The sequence below is a fragment of the Herpailurus yagouaroundi genome, unplaced genomic scaffold, assembly GCF_014898765.1.
Source record: "Herpailurus yagouaroundi ecotype Mexico unplaced genomic scaffold, PumYag 162, whole genome shotgun sequence".
In the NCBI taxonomy this organism is placed as follows: Eukaryota; Metazoa; Chordata; class Mammalia; order Carnivora; family Felidae; genus Herpailurus; species Herpailurus yagouaroundi.
In genome coordinates this window covers 8,589,339-8,607,040 of record NW_024412403.1, presented here as the reverse complement: position 1 = coordinate 8,607,040, position 17,702 = coordinate 8,589,339, and the positions used below count along the sequence as shown (strand labels likewise).

General features: G+C 44.9%; 2 protein-coding genes across 3 annotated transcripts in view; one reads left to right on the top strand and one right to left on the bottom strand.

The window, feature by feature from the left end:
* The window catches only part of RIPPLY3 (ripply transcriptional repressor 3), a 24,838-nt gene extending 16,693 nt beyond the window's left edge, over positions 1 to 8,145 (top strand). The window contains exon 5 of the mRNA XM_040483943.1: positions 8,101 to 8,145. Within this exon, the coding sequence (XP_040339877.1) occupies positions 8,101 to 8,117 (17 nt within the window). The 3' untranslated portion in view covers positions 8,118 to 8,145. The remainder of the gene's footprint in view (positions 1 to 8,100) is intronic.
* PIGP (phosphatidylinositol glycan anchor biosynthesis class P) overlaps positions 6,453 to 17,702 on the bottom strand; it is a 40,411-nt gene continuing 29,161 nt past the window's right edge. For both annotated transcript variants that reach the window (XR_005793155.1, XR_005793154.1), the window contains exons 7-8: positions 11,620 to 11,765; positions 6,453 to 6,935 (exon numbers count right to left, since the gene is read on the bottom strand). The gene's annotated coding sequence lies outside the window, so the exon portion shown is untranslated. The remainder of the gene's footprint in view (positions 6,936 to 11,619; positions 11,766 to 17,702) is intronic.

Sequence of the window (17,702 nt, the reverse complement as noted above, 5' to 3'; positions counted from 1 at the left end):
CAGGCTCCAGGCTCTGAGCCATCAGCCCAGAGCCTGACGCGGGGCTCAAACTCACGGACCGCGAGATCGTGACCTGGCTGAAGTCAGACGCTTTACCGACTGCGCCACCCAGGCGCCCCCTTTTTTTTTTTTTTAATGTTGATTTATTTTTGAGAGAGACAGACAGAGCATGAGTGGGGGAGGGGCAGAGCGAGAGGGAGACACAGAATCCGAAGCAGGCTCCAGGCTCTGAGCTGTCAGCACAGAGCCTGACACGGGGCTCGAACCCACAAACTGTGAGATCATGACCTGAGCTGAAGTCAGACGCTTAACTGACTGAGCCACCGAGGCGCCCCCAAATGATAGCTCTTTTTACCTGAGAAACTGCCGGAAGTTTCCAAAGCAATTGCACCATTGTCCATTCCCATCAGCAGCACATGAAGGTTCCAATTTGTCTGCATCCTTGGTTATGCTTGTGACTGTCTGTTTTTCTGATTACAGCCAGCCTAGTGGGTCTGAATGGATACCTCACTGTGGTTTTGATTTGCAGTTCCCTAATGACTAATGATGGGCACTTTTCATGTGCTTCCTGGCAATTTGTACCTTCTTTGATGAAATGTCGATTCCAGTCTTTGTGCATTTTCTAACTGGGTTGTCTTTTTCTTGTTGAATTGTGATAATTGGGCAGAATTATTTTTAAAACACTTTGTCTTTCTGGTGTGTGTTAATTTAGTTACAATTGGTTAACACAACCTATAAATCTACGTCATCACACATGTATACACGGCAATATACTGGGCCCAATAAGTACAGGTGACTCCATCACCTGCTGTTAGGCAAACCCTCTTCCTGTCTCACGAGACCTTGTATGATCCATGACCAGGTGCCAAGCAAAGGTACCAGTGTCGATCTGTGCATTAAATTAACAAGGGTTAGGGGCGCCTGGGTGGCTCAGTCGGCTGGGTGTCCAACTTGAGCTCAGGTCGTGAGCTCACGGTTCATGGATTTAAGCCCACGTCGGGCTCTGTGCGGACAACTCGGAGCCTGGAGCCTGCTTTGGACTCTGTCTTCCTCTCTCTCTGCCCCTCCCCCACTTACACTCTGTCTCTCAAAAATAATAAATGTTAAAAAAATTTTTTTAATAAAATAAATTAATAGAGGTTAAATTAAATTATTTAAAAATTTTTTTAGACTTCTAAAACTCCAGAACTCCCAATATTCCTTATGGATTTCTTTGCACCTTCCCCCTGGGCTGTGTGCACCCACTGTGCAGAAGCCCCGACTTGGTTAAGGCACAGTGCTAACGGCTTCCCCAACTCAGATGTGATTTCTATACGATCCAGTTACACTAGCTCAGAGAAAATTTCATTCTGAATAAGGAAATAAGCAAATCCTTGTTCTGCAAATTCCTGTTATCGGCCTGGAGAGAGACAGATAAGGCTGCAGGGCCGTGCTGCACCTGACCCATTGCTCCCCAGTGGAATGTTCCACCACCTGGTTTACAGTCCATCTTCAATAGCATTATGTTCCCTCAGGGGAAACAACATTAGTCCTCGAAGAAGGCTGCAACGAAATAAAATATGTACCACTGACCAGCCAGTAGGCTCACAGATTTTTACTTTTCAGGACTTTGGAGTAAATTCTGGTGGGCTTTCTACAAAGGAAGTGGAGATTTTATTTTAGGTAGATTTTAGAATTTTTTTAAATGTTTTTATTTATTTTTGAGACAGAGAGAGACAGAGCACGAGCAGGGGAGGGGCAGAGAGAGAGGGAGACACAGAATCTGAAGCAGACTCCAGGCTCTGAGCTGTAAGCACAGAGCCCGATGCGGGGCTCGAACTCAAGAACTGTGAGATCATGACGTGAGCCAAAGTCGGATGCTTAACCGACTGAGCCACCCAGGCGCCCACATTTTAGGTAGATTTTAAAGTAAGGCATAGGGGCGCCTGGGTGGCGCAGTCGGTTAAGCGTCTGACTTCAGCCAGGTCACGATCTCGCGGTCCGTGAGTTCGAGCCCCGCGTCAGGCTCTGGGCTGATGGCTCAGAGCCTGGAGCCTGTTTCCGATTCTGTGTCTCCCTCTCTCTCTGCCCCTCCACGGTTCATGCTCTGTCTCTCTCTGTCCCAAAAATAAATAAACGTTGAAAAAAAAATTTTAAGTAAGGCATAAAACTCTCTCTGAAATTATATAAAAGATTATCATTTCTCTTTATATTCCAGAGGTCTATTTGAGTAATATATTGAAAAACACATTTTTTAGGGGAAATTTCATAGCAATTTTATTATAAATACTAACATTAAGAAATAAAGCATCCTTTCTTCCCTCCAGGCTAATTTTGCATTGTAAACTTTTTATTGAAGAATGACACCTGTGAAAACATATGGCATAAGCTTGATATGTATTTGCAAGGTTAATATGATCATGCAAACAGCACTCCAGATCAAATAGAAAACACAAGTAGGGGCATGTGGGTGGCTCAGTCTGTTAAGGGTCTGACCTCAGCTTAGGTCATGATATCACAGTTTGTGAGTTTGAGCCCTGCATCGGGCTCTCTGCTGTCAGCACAGAGCCTGCTTCGGATCCTCTGTGCCCCTCTCTCTCTCTGCTCCTGTTCATTCTCTGTCTCTCTCAAAATAAGTAAATTGAAAAAAAAAAAAAACCTCAAAAAAGTTTTAGGGGTGCCTGGGTTGCTCAGTTAAGTGTCCAACTTCGTTCAGCTCAGGTCTTCATCTCCTGGTTCATGAGTTCGAGCCCCGTGTCGGGCTCTGTGCTGACAGCTCAGAGCCTGCAGCCTGCTTTGGATTCTGTGTCTCCCTCTCTCTCTGCCCCTCTCCGACTCATACTCTGTCTCCCAGTCTCTCTCTGAAAAATAAATAAACATTAAAAAACACATTTTTTTTTTTTTTTAAAAGGAAACACAACTAGCCCCCTAGGATAAGTCCATGTGCTCCCTTCCGGTCATGACCCCCTCTTACACTATAGACTCCATTTGACAGGTTTTGAACTTGGGATCAGTAGGATCACAGGACATGTGCTCTTTCCTGTTTGGCTTCTTTCCTTGACATTCGTTTGTGAGATTCTTTCAAACTGTGTGGGCAGTTGTAGGGGTCTCATTCTCTGCTGAAGAGACCCCCACTGTGTGGCTGTACCACTTGTGTCCATCCCCTCTCCTTGTGGTGCGTATGTGGTTTGTTTCCAGCTTGGGGCTATGAGAAATATGCGTATGAGAAATAACACTTCTTCAACTGTTTCCATACCCGTCTACGGGTGGACAGGGGCCCGATTCCAAGAGCACAGTTTTTAGAAGCCTGTCCTGAACATGTCTGGTCTCCTCCAGCCAGAAAATAACATAAGGAGCTGGGTGAATGTGCACGGACCAGGAAGTTCCAGAGGAAAAGAAGGACATTACCAACAAGGCCAATCTTTTCTTTGAGACCTTTTTTTTTTTTTTTTTAATTAATTAATTTTTGAGAGAAGGAGAAAGTGTGAGTGTGTACGAGTGCAGGAGGGGCAGAGAGAGGATCCCAAGCAGGCTCAACACTGTCGGAGCAGAGGCCAATGTGGGGCTCAAAATGAGGTTTGAACCCATGAGCCATGAGATCATGACCTGAGCCGAAGTCAGATGTTACCCAGCGGAGCCACCCAGAGGCCCCTCTTTAGATCTTTATGAATGGGCTAGAGCTCAGGAGTGCTGAGGTGCCCAGTGAGTGACCATGGGCAGTGGGCTCTTCATTTTTCTTGAGTCGAGATTTTGTAAAAGGATTTAGGAGCTTACTTCATTAGCAATGAAACGGGTTGTGAAATGGAAATGTGAAAAGAGATCTGGAACATTCCATGCTGGAGGAGAAAGTCTAAGAACTCTTCTCTGCAGGTTCCAAGAAGTTGCCAGGAATTTGGTAAGGTTTCAACCAAGCTCTTGAACTCATCTGATGCCTTTACATACAGAGGAAATTCAGTTACAACAAGAGTCAAGTTTGAGAACAGAACCCGCATCCGGCAACATGTCCCCTTTCCAGCAATGAGGCCCAGCTCCGTCCCCACTTCCCTGTGACGGGGCAGCTTTGTACGCCAACCACGGGCCTCATGATGCTTTTGCTAGCTGTTTCTGTAGCTCATCCCTGCCATGCTAATTATATAGACTCTACTAAGAGTTTTCCATTATTTTATTTTAGACCCTGAACAACCAACTGAAATCAGAGGGGTTGTTTGTTTGTTTGGGCAACTTATTTCTATCATCTCTCCCCCCACCCCCCACCCCATGATAGGAAGATAATATACCCAAGCAAAAGGAAAAACTACCTGTTTTTCTCTGTCTGTGTGACTCATTTTTGTAGAATTGCTGGTGAAACACCAACGCATAAATAGGTGAACTTTTTATGATGATTACGAAAATGATGGATATTTATAAAAATAACTTCAACTGCCTTGGAGTTTGCTGGGCAAATCTAGAATATGATATTATTGTAATATTCCATTATATCATTACACAGTAACCTTTACAAGCAGATTTTATTTTATAGTTTGAAATATTTAAAAAAGATGCTTAGCACAACTAGCTATTACATAAATGAAAATTAAAACCACAGATACTGTCACGCGCCTACTAGAATGATTACATTAAAAATTTCTTTATGCTTATTTATTTATTTTGAGAGAGAGAGAGAGAGATTGAAAGTGCATGCGCAAGAGGGGGAGGGGCAGAGAGAGAGGAGAATTCCAAGCTGACTCCGTGCTGTCAGGGAAAAGCCCAACGTGAGTCTGGAAGCCACGAACCATGAGATCATGGCCTGAGCCGAAATCAAGAGTCGGACACTCAACCAACTGAGCTGCCCAGGCGTCCCTAGAATGATTACAATTTTTAAGAGACAGATAATAACAAGTACTGGTGGGGATGTGCAGTAATAATTGGAAGCCTCATACATCACTGGTGGGAACGTAAAATGGTTAACAGTTTGGAAAACAGTTTGGCAATTTCATTAAAATTTAAACATACATCACTCGGGGCGCCTGGGTGGCTCAGTCAGTTGAGTGGCCGACTTTGGCTCAGGTCATGATCTCACGGTCCATGAGTTCAAGCCCCGCGTCGGGCTCTGTGCTGACAGCTTGGAGCCTGGAGCCTGTTTCGGATTCCATGTCTCCCTCTCTCTGACCCTCCCCCGTTCATGCTCTGTCTCTCTCTGTCTCAAAAATAAATAAACGTTAAAAAAAAATAAAAAAAAAACAAAAAAAACACACAAAAAACATACATCACTCACCATCAGAGAAATACAAATCAAAACCACAATGAGATACCAACACACCTGTCAGAGTGGCGAACATTGACAACTCCGGCAACAACAGATGTTGGCGAGGATGCGGAGAAAGAGGATCCCTTTTGCATTGTTGGTGGGAAAGCAAGCTGGTGCAGCCACTCTGGAAAACAATATGGAGGTTCCTCAAAAAATTAAAAATAGTACTATCCTACAACCCAGCAACTGTACTACTGGGCATTTATCCAAGGGATACAGGTGTGCTGTTTTGAAGGAGCATGTACACCCCAATGTTTATAGCAGTGCTATGGACAATAGCCAAATTACAGAAAAAGACCAAATGTCTACCAATGGATGAATGGATAAAGAAGATGTGGTATATATATATATATATATATATATATATATATATACATACACACAATGGAGTGTTACTGTGTCATCAAAAAGAATGAAATCTTGCCATTTGCAACAACATGGATGGGAACTAGAGGGTATTATGCTAAGCAAAATAAGTCAGTCAGAGAAAGACAGATAACATATGATTTCACTCATATGGAATTTAAGATACAAAACAGAAGAACATAAGAGAAGCAAAAATAATATAAAAACAGAGAGGGGGACAAGACATAAGAGACTCAAATATAGAGAACAAACTGTTGCTGGAGGGGAGGTGGGTGGGGGGGATGGTCTAAATGGGCAAGGGGCATTAAGGAAGACACTTGTTGGGATGAGCACTGGGTGTTATACGTAGGAGATGAATCACTGGAATCTACTCCTGAAGTCATTATAACACTATATGCTATACTATAATCATTATAACATATGCTAACTAACTTGGATGTAAATTAAAAAAAAACTGATAAAACAGAATAAAATGAAAAATATCCCCCCACCAAAAAAGAATTCTTGCTTAAGTTTCATTATATGTGTCACATCCTTCGCTTCTTTTCAAATTGAGTCTTCTCTCTAGTACAAAACTTAGAACATTATAACACTCAGTAAATATTTTTAAATGGATAGATTTATAAATGTATAAAATGAGCATATGCAATGCTTGGAGGCTCATGCTTTATTTAACTGGTCTATCAATATTACTGCAATAAATAAAAAATCCAAATAGAAAAAAAAAGTTAAACATAAATTTACCACACAACCCAACACTACCACTCGCAGGTGTCTACCCACGAGAAACGAAAACATTTGTCCACACAAAGACATGGACACCAATGTCCATAGCAGCTTTATTTGCAAGAATCCCAAACTGAAACCAATCCAGATGTAGATCAACTGGTGAATGGATCAATAAAATGTGGTCTATCCATGCAATGGGATATAATTCAGTAATAAAAAGAGATGAAATGAAATAGTAAAACATGCTGACACATGAATGGACCGTGAAAACATTGTGCCAAGTGAAAGAATCCAGATACCACAGACTACCCTGCGTGGTTGCATTACATGAAATGTCAAGAGAAGGCTTGCAGCATGCTCGGAAAGAGAGTCATTGTTCAGGAACCAGGTCGAAGGGTCTTGTGCAGCAAGCTCAGGGGCCCGGCCGATCCACAGAGGGCTGTGGAGAAGAGCCTTGTAGAGTTTTGAACAGGAAAGTGATAGGATCAGGTTTGTGTTCTGAGCATTCTTTCTGTAGAGACGCAAGACTGGGCACAGGAAAGTCAGATGGGAGGCTGTCACAGTGGCTGGGACCCTGGGAGGAAGACCAGAGAGGAGGACACCTGTTTGAGGATGTACATTTCCGTATGCACATTTCTGAGCACTTGTTGTTGGGGTTGCTGACTCGTAGAAGATACTCCTGCTAACTAGACAACTGCCGTAGCTCCCCCAAATTCATGCTGGCCAACTTACACAGGCGATTGCTTTAGGACACCCCAGCTATTCTCCATTCCTCTGTCTTCCTATAATGAGATTTCGTATAAACTGCTCCACGAAGGAGATTGTACTCTCTGATTATGGGTAAAGAAAATCAAAAGTTCTGCCTTCTGTCCCACTGTGCTGAGCTCCTCAGCAGATTGAAAGGCATGCTTGTTTCTTGTTAATAGGCCCTGACCATAAATCTAAGTAAGCAAGAAAAAACAAAAGAAAAAAAGAGAGAAAAGGCAAGTCTTTAATCACAAAGCATAATATATAATTATATATTATATATGGCTATATAATATGCATTATACATTATATATATGTGTATAATGCAGAATGCTTGCTTAGCGCTGGGAGTGAGTGCCCTCCTACAACAGGGATTGACTGACAATGGGTGCAAAGAAATTTTTGGGGTGATGGAAATGTTCTAAAACTGGATTATGGTGATTGTTGCACAATTCTATAAATTTCCTAAAATTATTGAATTGTGCAGTGCCACGATTGGGTAAATATATGGTACATAAGCTACACCCCAATAAAGCTGTTTAAAAAGCTGAGACTCAACTACTAAAACAGTATTTGTATCTTTTCTTTGCCCATTAAGCCACTAAACAAATAATGCAATCTTTTTTTGGCATAAAAAAAAAAACCCATATTAAAAAAAAAATCAACTCAAAGGAGAAAGCTCTAAAGAAATCATTTGGTTTCTTCCCTGACACCCTTCGTTTTTGACTCTCTGGGTTTCTCAAGGCCTTGTCTTCTGCACACTTGCAGTGACCTCTGAGCCATCCATCACAAAAAGGTGAAGAGGTCTCAGGTGTATGTTCAGGATGATGACTTCAGTTCCAAAGTAAGACACGAAAGGAAGACCATTTGCTGAGATCCAGGCCATCAGGAAGTTAGATCTTTCTGTGAGTATCTTAAGTTACTTTAAACTCCAAGATTACATTTTTTTTTTAAATTTTTTTTTCAACGTTTTTTATTTATTTTTGGGACAGAGAGAGACAGAGCATGAACGGGGGAGGGGCAGAGAGAGAGGGAGACACAGAATCGGAAACAGGCTCCAGGCTCCGAGCCATCAGACCAGAGCCTGACGCGGGGCTCGAACTCACGGACCGTGAGATCGTGACCTGGCTGAAGTCGGACGCTTAACCGACTGCGCCATCCAGGCGCCCCCAAGATTACATTTTTGAACAATGTGGTAGGGTTATGACCCAGATTTAAGTTAGGTGTAAGACTTGGGACTCATTACTAACAATACCAAACAATAATGGTCACCAGCTGTCATAATTTGGGGGTCTCTCCAAGTACATCAACTACACCTGCAAATGCAAAATTTTTACATAGTTTTCCACAAACAATATACTGATCCAATAGTTACACCTACCATATAGATCGTTAAAAGATATTTTTTTTCAACATTTATTTATTTTTGGGACAGAGAGAGACAGAGCATGAATGGGGGAGGAGCAGAGAGAGAGGGAGACACAGAATCGGAAACAGGCTCCAGGCTCTGAGCCATCAGCCCAGAGCCCGACGCGGGGCTCGAACTCACAGACCGTGAGATCGTGACCTGGCTGAAGTCGGACGCTTAACCGACTGTGCCACCCAGGCGTCCCAAAAGATATTTTTTAAAATACATTTATCAGCATACAACAGATACAGAAAAGTGAGCAAATCATAAGTGCTTGATGAATTTTATTTTTTTTATTAAAGATTTTGTTTTTAAGTAATGTCTCAACCCAACATGGGCCTTGAACTCACAATCCCTAGATCAAGGGTCCCACGCTCTACCAACTAAGCTAACTGGGTTTCCCGGTACTTGATGAATTTTAAAATAGAACACAGCCTTTAAAATACAAGCCAGGGGGATGCCTTGAGTGGCTCAGTCAGTAGCGTCTGACTTTGGCTCAGGTGTGATCTGGGTTCATGAATTCAAGCCCCATATTGGTCTAACTGCTGTCAGCATGGAGCCCGATTTGGATCCTCTGTCGCTCTCTCTGCCCCTTCCCCACTTGTGCGTGCACACACACTCTCTCTCTCTCACTCTCTCTCTCTCTCTCTCTCTCTCTCTCTCAAAAATAAATACAACACTAAAATTTTTTTTTACATACAAGCCAGGTTGGGGCGCCTGGGTGGCGCAGTCGGTTAAGCGTCCGACTTCAGCCAGGTCACGATCTCGCGGTCCGTGAGTTCGAGCCCCGCGTCGGGCTCTGGGCTGATGGCTCAGAGCCTGGAGCCTGCTTCAGATTCTGTGTCTCCCTCTCTCTCTGCCCCTCCCCCGTTCATGCTCTGTCTCTCTCTGTCCCAAAAATAAATAAATAAATAAATAAATAAATAAATAAATAATAAAAAAAAAATAAATACAAGCCAGGTTAAGAAATAGATTATCATCACCCCAGAAGCTCCTTTTATGTGTTCCCCTAGCTAACACACTCACTCCCTTCCCCAAGGATAGCCACTATTCTGACTTCTAATACCACTGATTTTTCTTGCCCAGTTTTGAAATTTACCATACAGTGTGTGCTTATTTGTGTCTGGTTTCTTTTACTCAAGATTGTGTACCTAAGAGTCACTCATTGTTCTAGGGTATTCTATTGTAGGAGTATATCACTACTTATCCATTCTATTGTCGATGGATGTTTGGATTGCTTCCAGGGTTTTGGCTATTATGGATAATTCCGCTATGAATTCTTTTGAATATGCCTTTTGTGCATATGTGTGTGCATTTCTATTGAGTACGTATCTAGGAGCAGTCCCTGGGTCATAGGGTATGTGTATGGTTAGCTTTAGTATAAATCATTTTAGTTTGCTAAAATCAAGAAAGCCACTTGAAGTGATTAAAGAGCAAACACACTCAAATGCAGAAATTTTCTAAATATAAACACACGTTCATTCTTCGTCAGAGTTGGCCTGAACAAACACTGGCATAGGCAGGACAATTGAATATCAGTCACGAAGTTACTGGAGTGTGATGTCTCACAAACATAACTTCTGAAGACACCATCTCCTGTGAGTTTCAGCCCTCAGGAAATGAGGCCGCTGTGAGCTCTCTGGCATTCCTGTATGCGCCTGGGCGGGAGTCTAAATGAGCAAGGCTTGTATCCCTGCCTTGGCTTTGATCTCAGAGAAAGCATTATGTTTGCTCCATTTCCCCCTACAATCTAGAAATAAATTTATTTTGGGGTTAGTAAAAAGTCTAAGGTAGTTATTTGCACAGGATACCAGGCTGAGGCTCTCGGTTCCTGGACAGCACTTCCGTGGCTGTCTTCTGGAGCTCCGTGGCTGTTTCCCAGGAGGGCCCGCAGGCCTTGTCTACAACCAGTTCTTCTGGGGTGGCCTTGGGCTCATCAACTACCCCGTGTCATAGCCTATCCCTGACCTGACACCTTGAGATTTGAATTTAAGCCAAGGGAACCCTGATTCAACCCACAGCCTTCCAGCAGGATGTTTTCGCGGCACAGGTTAATTTCAGAAATTCAGACGATTTGCCCCAACAAACAAAGCATCCACATCAGTTTCACTTCCTGGTCTCTGGACTGGTTTTCCACTGGGATTTGGAGAAAACTTTCTCTCAAAACAAGGAAACTTCTAGCTTCCTGCCTGCCTTTGGAAATCACCAGAATTCCTGGGCCTTGGGGTTTTTACAACCCTTAATAGACCAGGCTGTGGCAGGAGGGGGCAGGGGTCTCAGTTTTCTTTTCTTTCTATTTGGATTCCTCCTGTTGCTGCCTGTTCTTTCTGAGGTCTCCAAGGTACTTAGTCCCTAGAAGGAGCGGCTTTTGGAATAGTGTCCATTATGTCTTAGTGTTTAGACGGGAAGCGATGACTACATCTTCTTTCTTTTTTACAACACCCTAGTGTCCCAAAGAGACCGGCTTCAGCTTTAAGAGAAGTTACCATACGCTCTTCAGTGTCCGCTTTGGTTTGCTTTAAAAATTGCCACAATGTTTGACGTTCTCATTTGCCAGTGGCTGAACAGAAATTATGTTCTCTGAGTCAGATGGGCTCCCTGAATTCGGTCACACTTTTCATGTTTTGATAAACCATGGCCGTGTTCTAAAGCTCTGCCCAGAACATGTTTTGTGGAAAACTTGTTATTTGTAAAATGGCAAATATTTAATACAAAGACATATAGGACAGCTAATGACCTACTTGCTTAGGTTTATGAAATGGAAAGTAATTATTTGGGATTCCATATTTTGGGCTAACTTAACATTTTAAAATAATTATTTATTGCATAAGAATATATATTCTTAGGGGCACCTGGGTGGCTCAGTCGGTTAAGCGTCTGACTCTTGACTTTGGCTCAGGTCATGATCTCACAGTTCATGAGTTTGATCCACGTCAGGCTCTGCGCTGACCGTGTGGAGCCTGCTTGGGATTCTTTCTCTCTCCCTCTTTCCAGGCCCCCTTCCCTGCTTACTCGCTCTCTCTCAAAATAAATAAAAATAAACTTAAAAAGACATATACATCCTTATAACATATAAGAATGCAAAGAATATAAATTCACTCACCATTAGAAAGCTGGTTTGTCAATACAAGAGGAGAAGTCTTTATCAAGAGAACAGGTGAGGGGTGCTTGGTTGGCTCAGTCAGTACAGCATATGACTCTTGATCTCGAGGTCATGAGTTCAAGCCCCATATCGGGCAGGGAGCTCATCTAAAAAAAAAAAAAAAAATTAAAAAAAAAAAGAGAGAGAGAGAGACCAAGTTAGTCAACCAGCCCTTCCTAGTTTTCCATGTTTAAAACGATATAGATGTGGCTGACTTAAATTGCTTTTTTTTTTTTAAGTTTACTTATTAATCCAGAGAGAGAGAGAGAGAGAGAGGAGTGGGGCAGGAGCAGAGAGAGGGAGAGACAGAGAATTCCAAGCAGGCTCCGTGCTGTCAGCACAGAGCCCAATATGGGGCTCGATCCCACAAACTATGAGATCACCACCTGAGCCAAAATCAAGAGTCGGATGCTTAACCAACTGAGCCACCCGGGTGTTCCAGATAGCTTTTTGTTTTAAAACCAGTTTTCCTCCATCCAACCATTAATTTTTTAGCAGCTTTATTGAGATGGAACTCACATATACTGTAATTCATTCATTTAAATTGTACAACTCAGTGTTTTTTTTAGTACATTCACAAATATGTGCAACTCTCACCACAGTAAATTTTAGAACATTTCATCATCTCGAAAGGAAACCCCACAGTCTTTAGTTATCAGCTCCTTCCTCTCCCACCCCAGCCCTGAGCAACCACAAATCTGCTTTTGGTTTCTGTAGATTTACATCCCCCCCCCCAAGTTTTAATTTTATTTATTTATTTATATTAAAAATTTTTTAATCATTTATTTATTTTTGAGAGACAGAGACAGGGTGTGAGCGGGGGAGAGGCAGAGGGAGAGAGAGAGGAGACACAGATTCCGAAGGAGGCTCCCAGCTGAGCTTTCAGCACAGAGCCCGACGCGGGGCTCAAACTCATGAACTGTGAGAACGTGACTTGAACTGATGTCAAACACTTAACAGACTGAGCCACCCAGGTGCCCTGAGAATCCCATGTTTAATGAATTGCTCTTTCTTACTCTTCCATTTGCTTCTCTGCTGGCTCTTTCAAATAAAACTAAAATGGGGCGCCTGGGTGGCGCAGTCGGTTAAGCGTCCGACTTCAGCCAGGTCACGATCTCGCGGTCTGTGAGTTTGAGCCCCGCGTCGGGCTCTGGGCTGATGGCTCAGAGCCTGGAGCCTGTTTCCGATTCTGTGTCTCCCTCTCTCTCTCTGCCCCTCCCCCGTTCATGCTCTGTCTCTCTCTGTCCCAAAAATAAATAAAAAACGTTGAAAAAAAAATAAAATAAAACTAAAATAAAAATAGGAGATACACGGAGGATTTCCTCAATTAACCAGGAAAATGAGCACAATTATTCTGTGCACAAGGGAAGCCACAAAGTTCACTGGAATAGCGGTTTTATTTGTCAGTTACTTTGATCACCCTGAGTACTTTTCAGTATGGTTTGACCATTTCCAAGCACATCACTCAGAAAAGCTATCTTCTGGGATGCCTGGGTGGCTCAAGTAGGTTAAGCGTCCGATTTCTGCTCAGGTCTTGATCTCATGGGTTCATGAGTTTGAGCCCCACGTTGGGCTCTGTGCTAACATCTCAGAGTCTGGAGCCTGCTTCGGATTCTGTGTGTGTGTCTCTCTCTCTCTGTCCCTTCCCCGCTCATGCTCTGTCTCTCTCTGTCTCAAAAAAAAAAAAAAAAAAAAACAAACACACACACACACACACACACACACACACACAAAGAAAAGATATCTTCTTCACCTCATACATCCAACGAAATATTTAAAACGCAACAAGAAGGTAACAGTAGATGCAATAAAAATAACTTCAGAAATTTTAAAATAGCTTCTGAATAGTCCAAGCCCTTGAGATCAGGACCGTGCCTTTTCTTTATGCCACTGTGCCTTGGTTGTTATTTGGAGTGCAATGGCTTCCAACTTCAGGTCCAAATAAAAGAAAATATCGTTTTGCATTAGTCCAAGAGATATCTTGATTTAATTCTACCGATAGTGACATCTAATGTTTTAGTTTTTTGCTTTTTCATTTCAGAAAGGACAGAAATTCCGACTGTCATTTTGATATCGGCATGCGATGAATTCCTACTGATGCTCTCTTTTGTCCTCTAGTAGACATCTTTTGGGGGGGATACGTCCAACTCACAATCATTTCCCTCTTCTTTGGGGACCATCCCTCAGTTCACCAGGGAAGCCAACCTAGGAACATGGGTGGGTCTATACCACGAGCATTTTGGAGTTGTGACTGGACACGTCTGGCCCTGCAGTAGACAAGGTTGATCTGTAGAGAGATGAGAAATGAAACAGACGTGCTTGGAGGAACAGAGATGAGCGGTCAAGAAACCTGTTGGTTGGTCAATTCCTGGTTCCGCTGCATTCCTGACACCTGGCTGCATTCTTGCCCTATAGATGTTCCCTCCACACAAAAGTTTAAAATAAGGAGATCTATAGAAGCCGAAACTAATACTGCAGTGTATGTTAACTAGCTGGAACTTAAATAAAAACTTGGAATAGGGCGCCCGGGTGGCTCAGTCAGTTGAGTGTCCAACTCTCGATTTTGGCTCAGGTCATGATCTCACGGTTCCTGCCCTGAGATGTTATGTTTTTTTCAACAAGAGTAATACATACTCATATGACACCGATAGAATACCTACCATGTGCCAGATGCCGTTCTAAGGACTTCTGTTGTGACAGTCTCACGAGACCCTATGATGTCATGACTGTTATGGTGCCCACTTGACACATGAGAAAACCGTTCAACCTTTGCTGGAGACACTTGGGGGCAGTGCCCAAGACCCTGGGATTCTGTTGGTGGCACGCAGGAGGCGTGGCCCTGTCAGAGAGTGCTGAGGGAGGAGCAAGGAACCCACAGCCACGGGTTGGCCTGAGGAAGGACCTCAAGAGTAGAACAAGAGAGTGTCTGTCCAGCTCCAGGTGAATGAGCATTGCAGCAAGTAAGTGACCCTGTTCTCTGCCTCTGCTGCCTACCAGGCTGACATCAGTGAGGAAGAAAGGGAAGATCTGGGGTGACAATGGAAGGTGAGATTATAGTTTCTCCCACCTCAGAGAGGGGGAGGACTACTGGCATAGACATGGGGGCCTCAGGTCTGTCCTTCGGAAAGCTGGCCCCTTTCACCAGCACTTCTGGGGGTTCCGAGAGTGGGTGATTCTATTTCCGCGGTGGCCGGAACAGGCATCCTCAACACTCGGGGGTGGACGTTTAGCACAGGGCTGCCCACGGCCACACAGTTAAGAGCATTGCAGACTTACGCTTCCTACATCACAGACGCGGCACTGTGGCTAAGGTTACACCGTTGTGTCCACAAGCCAGTTGCATGGGCCGGCGTGACGCCCTGGAAGGGCCTGGCCCGGGGTGCCGACCGCCCGGAGCCCATCCTCTTGCCAGAGAAGCCCCTGTCTTCCTTGTCGTTCTAGGCCTGCCCCCTTGTCCTGTCCCTCCCTCCCTCTGCACTGGGCGATGCAGCCACCGTGCCTCTTCCAAGCTCCACTGCTTTCTGTGGCCTGTGGCACCAGGTTCCACCGCCCACCCTGGGCTGAGTGACGATGGAATGTGTCTTCCTGACTCCCCTCTGCTTTCTATCCTAGACTCAATACCTTAGGTGGAGCCACGTGAAACGGCTGTTCTCATTTACCTACAGAAATCACACGTTCTCATAGGTCAACTTAAACGTAGGCCTTTTAATTTTTTTATTTATGGGAGAGCACAAGCAGGGGGAGAGGCAGAGAGAGGGGGACAGCGGATCCGAAGCGGGCTCTGCTCTGACGGCAGAGAGCCCGACGTGGGGCTGGAACTCGCCAACCGTGAGATCATCACTCGAGGGGAAGTCAGATGCTCAACTGACTGAGCCACCCAGGCGCCCCAAACAGTAGGCCTTTTTTATTTGAAACATCTTGCTGCTCACTGCCGCAGGAAAATACACAGAAAGAAACAAAGTAGGAAATCTGGGCACACGACAGACTCCCTGGAGACTGTACAAGATCGTTTTCCCGGCCTGCCTGCCTTTCCCAGGGGCATTTTAAACAGGGAGTTTTGAGGACGTCTTCCAAGGTTACCCCATGGCCTGACTTGAATGTCGGACCCAGTGGCTCTGCTCAGACGGTGGTCGGGCCCGGCCCACCCTCCTAGCCTCATCCTCACATCTCCGCTTCCCGCTTCTCTCCTTCCTGCAGGCTTTTCTTCTGCAGCCGCCTCTTGGTCCCGGGCTGTCTCCCAACCCCCGTGAGAAAGAGGCCTGGCTGCTCAGGCCTGTGTGACCTCGCCGTTACCTCCCCGTCCTGTCCTGGAGGCCCCTGGGGCCAGCCCCCCGCCCCCCCTTGCCTGTTTCTCTCTGTACTGTGTGTTTTGCCCACAACATTTCTCCTGGCCAGGCTGCTAAGTCCAGAAAAGTTTAGTTGCCTTATCTCCGCTGTGGGTTTCTATCTGAGCCAGCTCTCTCCTCAATTCACGTTTCCCTACACAGCAGGGGCCACCTTTGCAAGCCCACCAGCGGCTTCCCCCACCCCCACCCTGCAGATTCTGTCTCTGTTTCGGGCCTGAGTCCCTGCTGACCTCCCTCTGGGGCCCAGTGTTGAGGCTGCATGGCCCGCTCCCGAGCAGAGGGCCGCTGACCGCCAGCTGACTCCACCCAAACCTGACTCCCCAGACTCACTCTCTGAAACTCCCCTCAGGTAGCCCGTTGCCCCCCTCCCAGTGCATGGCAATGGATCTTGAGTGGAATTTCTACTCGGGGTCCTCAGAGGGAATCTGATCAGAGATCAGAGGGTTACCAGTCAGAGCACGGGGGACAGGCTGAGCAGAGCTTCTCTGGGATAAAACCAGGCTGCTACGTTGGCAAAGCCCGCTCCTGGGGCCTCTCATGAGCCTGGGCAGGGAGAGCACTGCTGAGTCATTCCTGGGCCCCTGGTGGTCCCCCATGATGCTGGCAGACTTCACCACCAGCACCCAGCCACTTGGCCAACAGTGACCAACCCAGCCAATCCGCCCATTGGACCCCTCTTTTCTACACACCCTCTTTTATAGTGACCGGTTGTTCATTCAACCACTCACGCCATTCAATAGAAATGTGTTGAACACCTAGCACCTGCCAGGTACCATTTTAGGCCTTAGGGACATGTGGTGAATAAGACAGATGAGGTCCCTTCCCCTATGGAGTTAATAGTCCAGTGGGGACAAACCAATGATTATCCAGCTGCATGGGCTAGTAGGGTCTGTGGACTAGAGCTGAGCCACAGATCTGTGTTACCAGCTTGAGTTGAGGTAACACAGAAGTTGAGAGAAGTGTTTAGAAACTTCTTTTTTTATTTATTTATATTTTTTTAATGCTTATTTTTGAGAGAGAGAGGGCGGGGAGGGGCAGAAACAGAGGGAGACACAGAATCCGAAGCAGGCTCCAGGCTCTGAGCTGTCAGCACAGAGACTGACAAGAGGCTTGAACTCACAAGCTGTGAGATCATGACCTGAGCCAAAGTCAGACATTTAACCAACTGAACCACTCAGGCACCCCTAGAAACTTCTATAGTGATTTGATAGAGTAATCTTATGTTCATTGAGTCTAGTAAAAAAAAAAAAAAAATCTGGCTTCTATTGTTTGTCTTTTTTTCATTTTATTTTTCTAGTAATTCATTTCTAATACATTTTACAAAAATATAGATCTGCAATGGGCTGCAAATTTAGAAAAATTCATCCTATACTCCAGAAATTTTGAGAAGCATTGCTCTAAATTATAAATTGCAATTTGTGCCATGAAAAACATGATGGAGAATAACGGGAAAAACTTGGTCTAAGAAGGGTGGTGTGATGTGACCTAAAGGGTGAGGAGGAACCAACCAGGCAGAGCTGGGGATGGAGCTTTCCAGGCAAAGGAACATCGGATGCAAAGGCCCTGAGGGGAGTGAGAACCTGGAGGGCTAAAACAGAAAAAAACCTAGCGGAGGTGGAGGCAGAAGTAAGGGGACACAGGTGGGGCAGGCGGGGTGGGCGGAGCAAGGGAGACAGGTGGGGCAGGTGGGGTGGGCGG